Here is a 13549-nt window from a genome sequence, read left to right as displayed (position 1 = left end):
GCAAGTAAAAACAAAACAAGAGTATAGTGCAAAGGGATAAGGGGCATTCACTTTAGTTCAGGTCGTGCAAAATCACAAAGAAGATGCGAGGGGGCCAAACTCCGCCAACGCGATAGCTCAATCATACACACACTTCCAATCCCGGCCAGTCGCTCTTACTGGACTTGGGAGACAATCTCGCTGGCGCGGCCCAGGCTCTCCACCATCTGCTGGCATTCCTTCCGCCGGCGGATGGTGTAGTCACTCTCCTTCAGCAGGTCTTCCATGTCGGTGTTGGTGTACATGTTTTGGAGCAGCTCGCGTTGCATCTCGTCCTTGGTAAATCTAGAGAATCGGTTAGTAACCGGAGAAACAGATGATAGCAGAAAAACATACTGGACCAGCGTATACATGACCGCCTTGGGAACCATATCAATCATCGTGCGCTTGGTGATGTTGAAGTACGACGTGATGAGAAGCTCTGCGAAAGATGATTAGCATGCTGATGATCTATGAACCAAGGTAGCACCTACTGATAACCTCAACCTCAATCGCTTCCTGCTCGGAGAGCGTGGCCGAGGCCTTCAGCGTCGCGGGAGGAGCCTCCATGGCTGCCATCTTCTTCTTGTTCTTCGAGGCCCAGAAGCTGCCGAAGAACCCACTACCGTTGGGACTCTCCCCGGTGGGATCCAGGGACGGGCTTTGGGCGCGAGCCGGCAGGGGCTTGCCGGTCTTGGGGTCGACTTGTGTCGGTTTGGCGGCGTGGTGGCGGTCATTCACAATGGCCATCGCCTACTTGGAGTTAGTATTGGGTCTTTGAGACGGAAAACAATGGAAAACATACGCGGCTTCCGTTGAGGAAATCTGGGTGGCCAGTGTTGATGTAGCATGCCTCCATGTTGATCAGATCCTTAACCAGCTTGTTGGTCGGCTCCATGCACTTCTTGAAGAAAGCAACGACCACGGCGTGGAACTTCTCCTTCAACATGGGGTAGCGGCGGAAGAGCTGCTTGTTCAGCAGCTGGCCCAGAATGCGAACCATCTCATCATAAACCAATGAGATACACTTTATGCTGGGCTCTTCCAGGCGCTTGATTTGTTGCTTCACAATATTTTCGAAAGCGGCCGTTCCCACGAACAGGGCTGGCGACGGACCGGACGAGTTGTAAAGCATCACCCGGATGTCACCGTCCTTAACGTGGTCGAAGGGGTCGACCGCCTTGATACCATTCGAGTACAGCTCGTGGAACACAAAGCTGATCCGGGCACCGCCTGAGAGCTCAATACTGGAGAGTTCCTGGTTCTTTCCCTCGAGGACTGTCCGGAATTCATTACTGAACTCGGTGATGATGTTCAGGATAATGTTGGAGGGGTTGCCGAGCATGGAATCGCCAAGCTGCGAAAGCTCCGAGGTATACTTCTGAAGGGAGGACGAAATGCGGGCCTTGATATCGGGAAGCGTTTGCTTGATGTGCATCATAAGAATCTAGCGAGTGTTAGCCAATTCCTTTAATATCTGACAGCCACAACAACGTACCAAGTTCAGCTTTCGAGCCAGGTAGGGCGTACCGCAGTACGACGCCTTGTTCCGATATGCCTTGTGGTTCTCGAAAAAGTTCTTCTCGTTCTCCAGGGCGTATGCGATCGGCCGTTTATTTTCGATGTCGCGCTGGCCACGGTTGACCACCGGGACATAGCCCAGACGCAGAGGAATAATCCGTCCAGCGAGAATATCCACCACGTCTGTTCCTTCATCCATCAGGTCGACCTTGGAGAGCACACCGATGGTGCGCTGGCCCTCCGGATCCACTTCACGCGCCAGCTTCAACCCATCCGAGTTGGCCAGATCTTGGTTGGCGGAGGTGACGGCGAGAATAATGGCGTTGGGTTTGCTGATATACTTGAGCACCATGTCACGAATCTGACGCTCAATATCCTTGGGCTGGTCGCCCACGGGCACCTTGGTCAGACCAGGCAGGTCGACCAGGGTCAGGGTGAGGACGTTGGGCGAGTAGATGCGCAGGTTGATAGGCGCAGGCGAGATACCGGCGTTGCGACCAACCTTGGTCTCCGTTTCGCGCACAATCTCCTCGCGCATTTTGTTGAAGTCGTGGAACTTTTGGCCAGGTATATGCAGGAACTCGCCATACTCGTCGACGTTCGCCTCGCTGTCGGTGGTTTCCAGTTTCTTGTCGCCATTCACTTGCGTGGTCGGGGGCTTGTTGATCAACTGCAGGATAAGGGGTCTCCGAGTGACGATTCCCGAGCCACGGGGCAGGCTAGAAACGTAAAAAAGGTCAGTGATCCCTCCACCGTCGCCACCCCACATGAGGACAAAACATACAAGTCCCGGCCGACAATATTCTCCAGCACTGAACTCTTTCCGCTGGACTGCGATCCGACGACGACAATCTGTGGCAAATCGATCGGGTTGTGTACCTAGAATCATAACCACGAGGTCAGCCAGCCCGTGGGGGAGGGCGTAGCGGGAGGAAAGTTGCCACGCGGCATCCTAAGGAGGTACTTACCCCGACCGTAGAGAAGACATCTTGTAGCTTGTTGACCAGCGAGATCAAGCTGGGATCGTTCAAGTTGACACTGCGACCGACATGAGAGTTAGTTTTCGGCCACCGGAGACGAGGGGACAGGGGGGGGAGTGGGTGTGGTGGGTTGCGTACGACTGGCCAGACGACGGGGATGCCATGGCTGGCGAGGGTGTGAGCGAGAAAGAGGTCTAGACAGAAGTATATCGGAAGAGTCTAGTACGAGAAAGAAAGGAGGGCGAGAGAGAAGAAAGGGTTGAGTGGGAGAGGAATAGTGAGTGTTTTGGGTGGGAGATGAATGAAGAGGGCAGAGGAAAGAGAAGGCGGTGATAAGGATGGGCCAGGCCCGGGCCAGTGACTGGACCACGAGTTAGGTACCAACGTTCACGACATCATAGCTGACCCAACATAGAATAATGGATTTGGATGATTCTTATTCCACAAAAATAAATAACTATAGCGAAATCTCCCGAATCTCTAGAACAACATCACCTACTCACTCATCCGACACCGAGGCAAACCGCTCTGTCATGGACTGCAGGATCTTCTCGTACTTCGCTGTCACCTCCTGCTCGTTGTCCGGGACCTCAAACTTCATGCTGCGCAGCGACGTCTGGAGATCTGCCGTAACCTCGCGCACCTTACTCCAGTTCTGGCCCTGGGCGATGGCCTTCTGGGCCTCGTCGTGGAAGCCCATGAACGCCTTCATCATGTACTCCGTCTTCCACAGCGGGCAGAATTGATCGTAGTCACTGTAGCCGTTCTGCTGCAGGAAGTCGTCCTTGAGCATGGCCGCCACATCCAGTGTGATCTTGTCCGAGTCGCCCAGTGCCGCCTTACCGACCAGCTGCACGACTTGATCCAGATCCTCGGACTTGGTTAGCAGCTCACGGATCTGGTCGCGCAGGCGTGGGAAGTCGGGGTGGTCCTTTTCGTAGTATTTGTCCAGAACGTTAGTATACTTGCTGTACGACATGGACGTGTTGACCGATGGGAAGTGTTTGCGCTGCGCCAGCTTCTTGTCGAGACCCCAGAACACCTGGACGATACCTAGGGTGCTACTGGTGACGGGATCGGAGAAATCGCCACCGGGCGGACTGACGGCACCGACAATGCTGACACTGCCATCACGCTCGGGGCTACCTAGAGCGGTAGTCTTGCCAGCACGCTCGTAGAAGGAGGCTAGCTTGGCACCCAGGTAGGCCGGGAAACCTTGATCAGCAGGCATCTCTCCCAGACGACCCGAAATCTCACGCAGGGCCTCGGCCCAGCGGGAACTGGAGTCCGCCATCATGGCCACGTTCTTGCCCTGGTCACGGAAGTATTCGGCAATCGTAATACCGGTGTAGATGGAGGCTTCACGCGCAGCCACGGGCATGTTCGAGGTGTTGGCGATCAGGCAGGTACGCTTCATGATGGGCTCCTTGCGACCCTCGATGGTAATGGAAAGCTGGAAAAAAACAGAACAGTCAGTGAAGGTCGGAGTAGAACAGAGACTCATGCCTACCTCTGGGAAATCCATCAAGACCTCCGCCATCTCGTTACCACGCTCACCACAGCCAACATAGACGATGATGTCGCTGTTGGAGAACTTGGACACTGACTGCGAAATGACAGTCTTGCCGCACCCGAAAGCGCCGGGAATGCACACGGTGCCACCCTGCACACTGGGGAAGAGAGCATCCAGCACTCTCTGGCCGACAATGAAGGGAGCGTCGGCGGACTGCTTGTCACCGACCGGGCGGGGCACACGGACGGGCCACGTCTGCATCATTCCATACTCGGTCTTCTTGCCCTCGAACTCGACTTCCAGCAGCTTCTCATCGACGGTATAGCTGCCAGCGGGGGCTATCCGCGTGATGGTACCCCGCGCCCGAGGGGGTAGCAAGATCTTGTGGTCGTTCACCAAGCTGTTCTCAAACACGGTACCCCAAATGTCACCGCCGGTGATGTGGTCGCCGACCTTGTAGGCGGCCGGCTTGTACTCCCACTTCTTTTCGCGGTCCAGCGCATTGACGGAAATGCCACGCGGGATGTAGATGCCCTTGGAGACCTCGGAGATGGCTCGGAGGGGTCGCTGGATACCGTCATAGATGGTTTCCATCAAACCGGGGCCGAGTTCGACGGAGAGAGGCTTGCCCGTTCGGGTGACCGGGTCGCCAACAGTCAGACCGGCTGTCGGGTTGGTTGGTCAGTAGAAGTCGAGAGACTCTAGGGGCGGTGGAGGGATCTCACCTGTCTCTTCGTACACCTGGATCGTTGCCTTATCACCTTCAATGCGAATGACTTCGCCGACCAGTGAATCGAGTCCCACATGGCACTAGAATAGGGTGGTGGTTGTGTCAGTCCAGTCTGGTGCTACCGGAGGGGGGAAGCTTCCAGCTGTCACTCACCAACTCGTACATGGCACAACCAATCATGTGCTCGGCCACTACGACAGGACCGGAGACGGAGAAGACGGCGCCATGGTGCTCGGAGCTCTGGCCTTGCTTTGCCGGAGCCATGATGGAGGAAGGGGGAGGCGTGGAGGGAGTGGAGGGTAGAGTGGTGGTGGACGAGGTGGAAGAGGGCGAGGCGGGAAGCGGTGGGAGGTTCGGGGCGGGCGGTGATGCTTGAGGCACCGAATGGTCCAGCCCTTGTATCAATTCCAGCAATGATGGTCGCGATCGCAGTCGACGCACTCCCAATCCAAGCATCCGTAGTTGTTTTGTGGTGTTGGTCTAGTGTCAAGGCTGGATTTGGGCTGATGGAGCCCCTAAGCCACTCCGGTGATTTCGCGACTCCTTCCGATCGGTCGCGGTGGGAATCATCGTGAGTGCCATGTAGCCTAGTGATGGCACCCGCCAGATCTGTCCAGGCGCGATCGGGCTCTTCTGGCCACCCATCATGATTCTGAACGTGCCCAGCTGCCGATATGGCATGGACATCTACCAGCCAGCCCTAACTAAACCTATCATCCAGACCGGCTTTCTCCTCCCCGAATAATGTGATTATGAACACAGGCATTACTAAATCATCGCATGTGAAGCACGCATTAGTTCAACGGCATTTACATATAGTTGACAGCTTGATTGCATTCACATGCCACTATGACAAGATTCCCCCTCTTGGTGTCCCGGACCCCGGACCACGGTAAATCTGGAGCCGCCGGAGAGCCACATCTGTCATAATTAACCATCATGCCTGCGATATAAAACTCTGGCGATCCAAGGTCCAGTATAGCTCATCCGATCGATATTGCTGGGACCCAGAGCCATGGCCGCCAAGTCCCACCAGCGAGGCAACACTACCGAGTACCACTACTGGGGTTACTCGTTTACCTGGACCGATCGCCATCGTCCGGCAGAGGAGCTACAGCCTATGGTGCAGACGTGCGACAGCCTAGCCGATGAATGTGTGCAGCGTCTCAACCAGCTTCCATCCCCCAATGGCGAGACCAAGACCTTCAAGAAGGATCTATACGGCTTGCTGAAGGACCATGCGGAGGAAGATCCTAAACTGAACGAGCTATGGACGCAGGTCAACACGGTTCCGGAATGGGTCGACTGGGACCAGATCCAGAGAGGACAAGATGTCTTCTTCCGTTATGGGCTGCCCATCTTGAACGCGGTAGGTGTTTTCTGATGAATGGTCTTGATTTTGATGCTGATATGGATGCATCACTAGCTCAGCTTCCAGAGTTTACTCGGTGGAATGTATGCTTCTAAACCCCAGCTAAGATAGCCCAAGACTCATCGGCTCATCTAGGGGCGCGATCCGAGTCGTCGAGACACTGGCCCGAACCGGCGGCTTTGGCGCTAAAGTTGTTCGACGCCGACTGCTAGAGACCCTCCAGCATGTCCTCCAGGTCAACAGCTCGGCAGAGGGTATGAAACCCGGCGGCGAAGGCATGGTTTCCTCTGTGCGCGTGCGGCTCCTCCACTCGTCCGTTCGCCTCAAGATCTTAAGTCTGGTTAAACAAAAACCAGAGTATTATGATGTCCAGAAGCATGGTACCCCTGTCAACGACCTGGACTGCATTGGCACCATCAACACCTTCTCCAGCTCCGTGGTCTGGCTCGGTCTTCCACGCCAGGGTATCTATCCCAGCCAGAAGGAAATTGAAGACTACATTGCGCTATGGAGACTGGTTGCGTATTATATGGGCACGCCGACGGAACCGTTCGAGTCCCCGACCAAGGCACGCGCCATGATGGAGTCTCTCCTGCTCACCGAGATTGATCCCACAGAGACTGGTAGGGTCCTGGCAAAGAACATCATCATCGGGCTGGAGAATACGGCCCCCGCTTATGCCTCGAAGGAGTTTATGGAAGCCATGAGCCGGCTCCTCAACGGCGACGCACTCTCGAACGAGCTGGATATCCCGCAACCCACTCTGCACTACCGGATGCTGATCTGGGGGTATGTGTTCTGGGTAGTGTGGGCTTCTTACCTTATCCCGAAAATCGGATTTCTTGACAGGATCGTGATTGAAGTAAGTTATCTTCCATCTTTCTGTCGAAGCCCTAACTGACTAGCTGTTTCAGCTCCGCCGCAAACACTTCTACAAGGTCATCCTTGACAAGAACATAGGACTGGGAGGCGAGTCTCGGTTTGAATTCAAATACGTGCCGACTCTTACACGCACTACTCGTCTGGGAGAGCGGCGGTCTACCAAGTTCGAGAAAGCGGGAATCGAAAACTTGGCGCGGATGGGGCTTTTCTGTGCTTTCATAGCACTGCTCTCTCTCGGTATGGGTCTGATCTTTGCGGCCAGGGCAATACCCTCGAATCAATTGTTTCTGGCTATCCAGTCATGAGGTGGAAGAGTGTTGCGAGGTTTTTGAGTAATGCCTAAATACCGTCATGAACAGTCTTGATAATTTAATACCTGTCGGTCACCATGACGCCACGTCAATAATACCAAAATCGTCGTAGAGAAGCATGCCCGCTCCATCTTAACCAGGCCATCAATATGGGCAATAAAGGTCTTGTCGTGCCTTTCCTCGGCGCCCTACAAGCCTGCATCTCGGTACTGCTCACCATGTGCTACGGGGTAGCAGCGCGTCGACTCCGACTCATCCACGAAGCAACCATCAACGACATGTCCGGACTAGGCGTGAAGCTCTTCCTCCCAGCCCTGATCATTGTCAATCTTGGCCGGCAGCTGCATCTGGACACAGCGCTAAACTACCTCCGGGTATTGAGTACGCAAGCACGATGAGACACATCCCCGAGTACCTATCTGATAACTGTTAGTATGGTCCGCACTACATACCTGCGTCTCAATCATAGTAGCCCATCTAGTCTCCCGCCTCTTTAAGCTTCCGCAGTGGGTGACGCCCACCTGCTCATTTAACAACCCTATATCACACCAGCTATTCCTTCTCGAATCCCTCAAAAGCGTGGGTAGTCTACGAGTCATCCTTCACGACGGAGAAAGCATGTCCGAAGCCATTGACCGCGCACAGAGCTACTTCCTTGTCTGTACCGTGATCGCCAAGTCCACGGCGTATGCCTTCGGACCGAAGATGTTACACGATAGCGTGGATTCGAACAGTAATCTCGGTGATCCGGAGGAGCGCCATCGCGCTGTCAGCATTCCTGAAGAAGATGAGCAGCTCACAGAGCGCACTTCTCTTCTACCGAGGCGTGTGCAAACCGCTAGAGTGGTGGCTGGTCGCCGCCTTCAGCACTGTAGTAAATGGATCGGCTCATTCTTCCCGCACCGCGTCAAGCAGGAACTGATGGCGCCGTTTGGCTCGCCCTTTGTCGACGTGGTTATCGGGTGTACTCTCATCGGCGCGGTGCTGGGTTTAGTTCCTGCTCTGCACCGGGCATTTTTCTTCCCGGAGGAAGAAGGAGGGATGTTCAGCGTGTGGCTGACCTCTAGCGTTCGTCATCTCGGACAGCTATTTACCACGCTGCAGATCTTCATGGTTGGGTGTAAGTTGGGCGTCAGTTTTGAGCAGATGATCGCATCTGGCGACTCGGGCCGCACACCAGTCAAGGCCATCGCGATTGTTTTTCTACTGCAGTTGGTGCTCTGGCCGGCGATGAGTATCTCGCTGATCTATGGATTAGCAAGCAGCACAACCATGCTCGGCAATGACCCTATGGTCTGGTTCAGTATGATGCTCATGCCGGTTGGCCCGCCGTCGCTGGTGATCTTAGGGCTAGCGGAGCTGGCGAAGGCGTCGGAGCGCGAGAAAATGGCGATTGCCAAGACGCTGACGGTATGAACGAGGAGAATACAGGGAAAGAAAAAGAGCTGACGGGTGCTAGATCATGTATGCACTCTCGCCGCTTGTGTGTTTTGCCATCACCGGCGCCCTCACGGCGTCCGAGGCGGTGCTGGAGGCAAGATCGAAGGCATGAATGGCATGACGTCTACAGGTGGAAGGCAAGAATGTGGCAACTGACCGCACATAGTTATATTATTATCGACATGATATTGTAGTACAATTACATTTTACCGACTTTCATCCCATCGCATCACCACAAGCGACGATATTTTGATTCGTCCGATATTTCGCTCCTAGTGGTCCGTCCTCTACCATCATTTCATTTCTAATCATCAAGTGCAGGTTAGCCCTCACATCCATCCTTTATATGGCTCATCACCAGTTTTCAAGCCGGTGAGGAGTACATACTCCGCATCCCTTGCAGACGCACTCATTACCGCAAGTGCAACCCTGAGGTCCGGTACAGTTGCAAGTCGATCCGCAGTCGCAGCCCATAGTGTTGATGGTTCGTAATATTGTTTACTGGATTGAGGAGTAGAGGAGAGGTGCCTGATCAGCATTCCAAAAATGCAGGACGGCTGGATTATATATCCCCGGGTGGCCAGGTGTGAGCTGACAGCATCATGATGTCGTCAGTCGGCAATGGCGAACCACTGGAGGAACTTTGGTATTATTACCTATTGTAGTCGAGTCCGCGTCGGGTATACCTGCCCAGAGGGTCGAGGAAAGTAGGTATCGAGGACTTCAGGTAGAGATCTCTACGATCGTAGGAGGATGCGCATCAGCTGATAAGCCATGGTGTCAGTGCAACGGAGTGCCTAGTCACACTCCACTTCACTCACACCACGCATCACGACACCTGGATCCAGCCTGACCCACGCCGATAAGGATCCCGCCCGACAGAGGGGAAGCCAACCTCGACCATCATCGCTCGGTCTCTCCTTCACCCGTGTACCTTACCTTCACCTCGCTATACCTTACCTCGAGTGACAGGGCCACTCGCCAAACTTGTGTACCCGCAGCTCCGTTTGAGGTCTGCTCACCTGGTTCTGCCACAGAGCCAGGGTGACTGGGCAAGAGACACCTTCGACCTGGCCGACAATCCTCCCTACCGACCCTCCATCGCCTCCGACCACCCCGACTCTCCTCTTCCCCTCGATTCCTCCTCACCGGCTAGTAATCCCGGTGCATCTCCACCACGGTCAGAGTTACCGCCTACAGCTCCCCAGCTCCCCTCTCGCCGCCCAACCAACAACCCTCGCCGCCGCCCTCGTCCCTCGGACACACCGAGTCCCTCGACTGCGGGGACCGCATCTGAACCCGGGAACCAGCCCGATTCCCGTCATACCGGCCGAGCCGCCGGCCGTTCTCCCTCCCCCAAGCGCAGGCGCCTGGTAACCATGCGTGCCGATGGACTGTCCACAGCGAACGGCTTCTCGTCTAATGGGACAGTCTCAACGCCCTCGCGGAAAGCCGGTCTCAACGGACAATCAGCCGTCACCAACGGCAGTTCCCATACGAATGGTGCCGGCAAGTCGTTGGCGAGCCCAACCTACTTCGGCCATAACCGAGAGGAAGTGACGCGGATATTGATTCAGAGCTTGTACGAGCTAGGCTACAATGGGGCAGCATCACTGCTGAGCTCGGAGAGCGGCTATGAGTTGGAGACCGAGAGCGTGGCAACATTTCGGAACGCGGTGCTGGGAGGTCGGTGGTCGGAAGCTGAGAGAATTCTCATCTTATCATTCCGTTCGGATGCGACATCACAACGCAGTGGCCAGAAGTCCCCGTCTGAGGAGACCTTGGTACTGGCCGAGGGTGCCGACAGGAACGAGATGCTCTTTCTCCTGCGCCAGCAGAAGTTCCTCGAATTACTAGAGGCCCACGACCTGGGTGCTGCGCTTACGGTCCTTCGGCAAGAACTAACTCCATTAAATCATGACATCGAGCGACTGCATGCTCTCTCCAGGTAAGGCCTCCCGTGCGGGGTAAAACAAAGGACATATATTAACTCAGACAGTCTCCTCATGTGCCCGCCGGAGCTCTTACACGACCAAGCAGTGTGGGATGGTCCAGTCAGCTCGTCTCGAGAGCGCCTTCTGGGTGAATTATCAAGTAAGTCAAAGTGTGGTCGGAACTCCTGTTCATACTAACTCTAGACCAGAATCGATTTCCCCGTCTGTGATGATTCCCCAACACCGGCTTGCCATCCTATTAGACACCGTGAAGCGAAACCAAATCAACAACTGTTTATATCATAATACCGCCGAAGCCCCCTCGCTCTACTCCGATCACATGTGCGATCGCAACGACTTCCCGTTGGACATCAGCGTCAACCTGAGCCAACATTCGGATGAAGTCTGGTACTGCGAGTTTTCACACGATGGCACCAAACTGGTCACTGCGGGCAAAGACCGAAGCGTGCTCATCTACGATACGTCTAGCTTCGCCGTGCTTCACAGGCTCGCCGACCATGGAGACGGAGTTGCATATGTGAGCTGGAGTCCGGACGACTCGAAAGTGATATCGTGTTCACAAGACAAGAAAGCGCGTGTGTGGAGTGTGGAGGTAAGCGTGTATCTATCTCTGCAAAGATTTGTCTATGCTAACAAAAATATTAGACTGGTCGGTGTCTGCTGACCATCAATCAACACCGCCATCCGGTCACCGCGGCCGCATGGGCCGCAGACGGGGAATCATTTGTCACGGCTTCTCTGGATGCGAGCTGCCAACTAGGTCATTGGAGTGTGCGGGGGCAGCCGTTGTACATGTGGCATGGCGGGTTCCGTGTCCAAGATTGCGCTATCAGCCCCGACGGCCGACGTCTTGTAGCGGCAGACACAGAAGCCAAGATCCATGTGTACAATTTCCTCACTCACGAGGAAGAGTACTGCCTTCCGCTTCCAAGTAAACCGACCTCGGTTGTCATCAGTCGAGACTCGAGACACGTTCTGGTGAACTTGCAGGAAGGAGAGATCCAGCTGGTGGACATGGAGACTACAGCCGTGGTCCGACGCTTCCGAGGCCAGAAACAGGGCGAGTTTGTGATTCGGAGTACATTTGGTGGAGCTGCTGAGAATTTCGTTATCAGTGGCAGCGAAGGTGAGTCTTTTTCTTGTCGTTTACGGGACACCACTAACTCATTTTCCAGACTCGCGCGTCTACATTTGGCACAAGGAGAACGGGACACTGGTCGAAACATTGGACGGGCATGTCGCGGGATGCGTCAACTCAATATCTTGGAACCCGGCAGACCCAGGCATGTTCGCGTCGGCGGGCGATGACTGCATCGTGAGAATGTAAGAATTACCTTTTTTATTTGTGTTGTTGTCATCCATATACTAACAAACACCCGCCAGCTGGTCTCGAGACCACGACCGAACTCGCACAAGCACAGGTCCCACGCCACGCCGAGGAATTGCACCATCAAATGGATTTACGCAGACGAGCGCATTGCGAACCACATCCTCAGCCTTTTGAAACGAACTTCCCTCCCCTCTTCTTCTTCCCCAATCTCTCCTGTTCACTTAGAGAATGTTTTTTTATGGCTCTCCTGTCTCTCTGTCTCGTGCCATTCGTTTATTCTCTTTTCTTTTATTTCATTCTCACATGTATCACGGTCAAGGGACACACATACCCGGAGCTTTTTTTGGATTGAAAGACGACGATAAACTTTGCTTTGATTTATTTTCTCCCGCGTGTTGCCGTGGCGTTTACTGATTTTGTCGCCCGCTCTTCGGCATATACATCGTACGTAGTAGTCTTGGGGAATGGTGAATTTTTACGCGATCCGGTCTAGTGTGCGTGTTGGACAAGCGTCTCTAGATATAGCAGTAGTAGCCCTTTGGCTTGCATAGGGCTATTCCAGCAGTAGTGGAGGGAGCTTGCATGAACGGTTCGGTCTTGCAGCGTAGATCGTTTGACGGTCTGGATTGACAGGTCATATGTTTCCTATCTGTAGGCTAGCGGGGTATTTTATACTCCCTCGCTCTATATCCCACCTCGAAGAATCTATTTCTCTCCCAAGAATCAGTTTTGGGCAATGCATAAGAAACGTTTAGCACCTTTTGATCATTATACATTATTATATAATATAGTGGCAAGCGCTGAAAGCTACTAGTTACTTATATACACTTGCATGCTTGCTAATGGTCAGAGAAATGAGGTGCAGCTGCTCCTTCTCCGTCTGCTTCTCCGACTCTGACTGCCCTTGAGCCGTGCCGCCAGTAGAGCTTCGAACCAGTCTAGAATAGTTATCTAGCAATTGTTTATTAAAGTGTAGGTTTCACTGCTTTCTTAATACGCACTCCGTCCTGTTCTTTAGTCGAGATACGTCCTGCATGGTTGAAGCTCATATCAAGCTCGTGAATTTTCACGTGCTCACGGTTGCGAGTTTCGCGCGCGGACTTCAAAAAAATCGGGCATGTGAGTTACCACTTGCCAAGAACCAAATGACCGATTGGTTAACTCTAATCAGGTTAGACACCATTCACCTAGCGGTCGATCCACCAACCCTCTAAGTGAGCTGCACACTGGGGGTTGAGTTCCTTCGGTAAAACCCAGGTGCTAGAAGGGTGAGGGCGGTGCAAGAAGAGGGCGCGTTTCAAGCGGCCCACTCACTATATCTGCTTATACAAGCAGTTATGTCAAGAATAATGTTGCCATACAGCATTCTGGCCCCCACGGTACACTCATTTATTTTATTTTGTCGAGTCATGCTTCGATACTAGCCCTAATGAGTTGGATACTCCACGGAATCAAATTTTGAAATTCTTCATGTTCCCATATTATGCTTCTATGGCG

The 13549-nt window shown here is 53.8% G+C and overlaps 7 protein-coding genes across 7 annotated transcripts; 3 read left to right on the top strand and 4 right to left on the bottom strand.

The window, feature by feature from the left end:
* Positions 1-155: 155 nt before the first annotated feature.
* On the bottom strand, positions 156-1456 carry N7510_005030 (Vacuolar protein sorting-associated protein 1; the record flags this gene model as incomplete). Its single annotated transcript, XM_056976956.1, has 3 exons — positions 156-458; positions 520-771; positions 824-1456. 3 exons carry the CDS (start codon positions 1454-1456, stop codon positions 156-158), a joined length of 1188 nt encoding a protein of 395 aa, XP_056836912.1.
* A 9-nt stretch (positions 1457-1465) lies between these two features.
* On the bottom strand, positions 1466-2308 carry N7510_005029 (dynamin family protein; the record flags this gene model as incomplete). The annotated part of the gene is made up of 1 exon (XM_056976955.1): positions 1466-2308. The coding sequence occupies one exon, from the start codon at positions 2306-2308 to the stop codon at positions 1466-1468; it is 843 nt and encodes a 280-aa protein (XP_056836911.1).
* A 710-nt stretch (positions 2309-3018) lies between these two features.
* N7510_005028 (uncharacterized protein) lies at positions 3019-4626 on the bottom strand (the record flags this gene model as incomplete). The annotated part of the gene is made up of 1 exon (XM_056976954.1): positions 3019-4626. One exon carries the CDS (start codon positions 4624-4626, stop codon positions 3019-3021), a length of 1608 nt encoding a protein of 535 aa, XP_056836910.1.
* A 238-nt stretch (positions 4627-4864) lies between these two features.
* On the bottom strand, positions 4865-5443 carry N7510_005027 (uncharacterized protein; the record flags this gene model as incomplete). The annotated part of the gene is made up of 2 exons (XM_056976953.1): positions 4865-5157; positions 5287-5443. The coding sequence occupies 2 exons, from the start codon at positions 5441-5443 to the stop codon at positions 4865-4867; spliced, it is 450 nt and encodes a 149-aa protein (XP_056836909.1).
* A 334-nt stretch (positions 5444-5777) lies between these two features.
* N7510_005026 (oxygenase MpaB family protein) lies at positions 5778-7321 on the top strand (the record flags this gene model as incomplete). Its single annotated transcript, XM_056976952.1, has 3 exons — positions 5778-6135; positions 6242-6996; positions 7049-7321. 3 exons carry the CDS (start codon positions 5778-5780, stop codon positions 7319-7321), a joined length of 1386 nt encoding a protein of 461 aa, XP_056836908.1.
* A 155-nt stretch (positions 7322-7476) lies between these two features.
* N7510_005025 (Auxin Efflux Carrier superfamily) lies at positions 7477-8879 on the top strand (the record flags this gene model as incomplete). Its single annotated transcript, XM_056976951.1, has 3 exons — positions 7477-7708; positions 7761-8737; positions 8787-8879. The coding sequence occupies 3 exons, from the start codon at positions 7477-7479 to the stop codon at positions 8877-8879; spliced, it is 1302 nt and encodes a 433-aa protein (XP_056836907.1).
* Positions 8880-9313: 434 nt separating this feature from the next.
* On the top strand, positions 9314-12226 carry N7510_005024 (WD40 repeat domain-containing protein; the record flags this gene model as incomplete). The annotated part of the gene is made up of 7 exons (XM_056976950.1): positions 9314-9353; positions 9740-10715; positions 10767-10861; positions 10911-11314; positions 11368-11848; positions 11898-12045; positions 12106-12226. 7 exons carry the CDS (start codon positions 9314-9316, stop codon positions 12224-12226), a joined length of 2265 nt encoding a protein of 754 aa, XP_056836906.1.
* Positions 12227-13549: the final 1323 nt, after the last annotated feature.

The sequence above is a fragment of the Penicillium lagena genome (genome assembly GCF_028827675.1).
Source record: "Penicillium lagena strain IBT 129212 chromosome Unknown utg000002l_segment0_segment0, whole genome shotgun sequence".
Taxonomy (NCBI): domain Eukaryota; kingdom Fungi; phylum Ascomycota; class Eurotiomycetes; order Eurotiales; family Aspergillaceae; genus Penicillium; species Penicillium lagena.
Note: the sequence above shows the minus strand (reverse complement) of the source record. Positions and strands in the feature narration are given on the sequence as shown.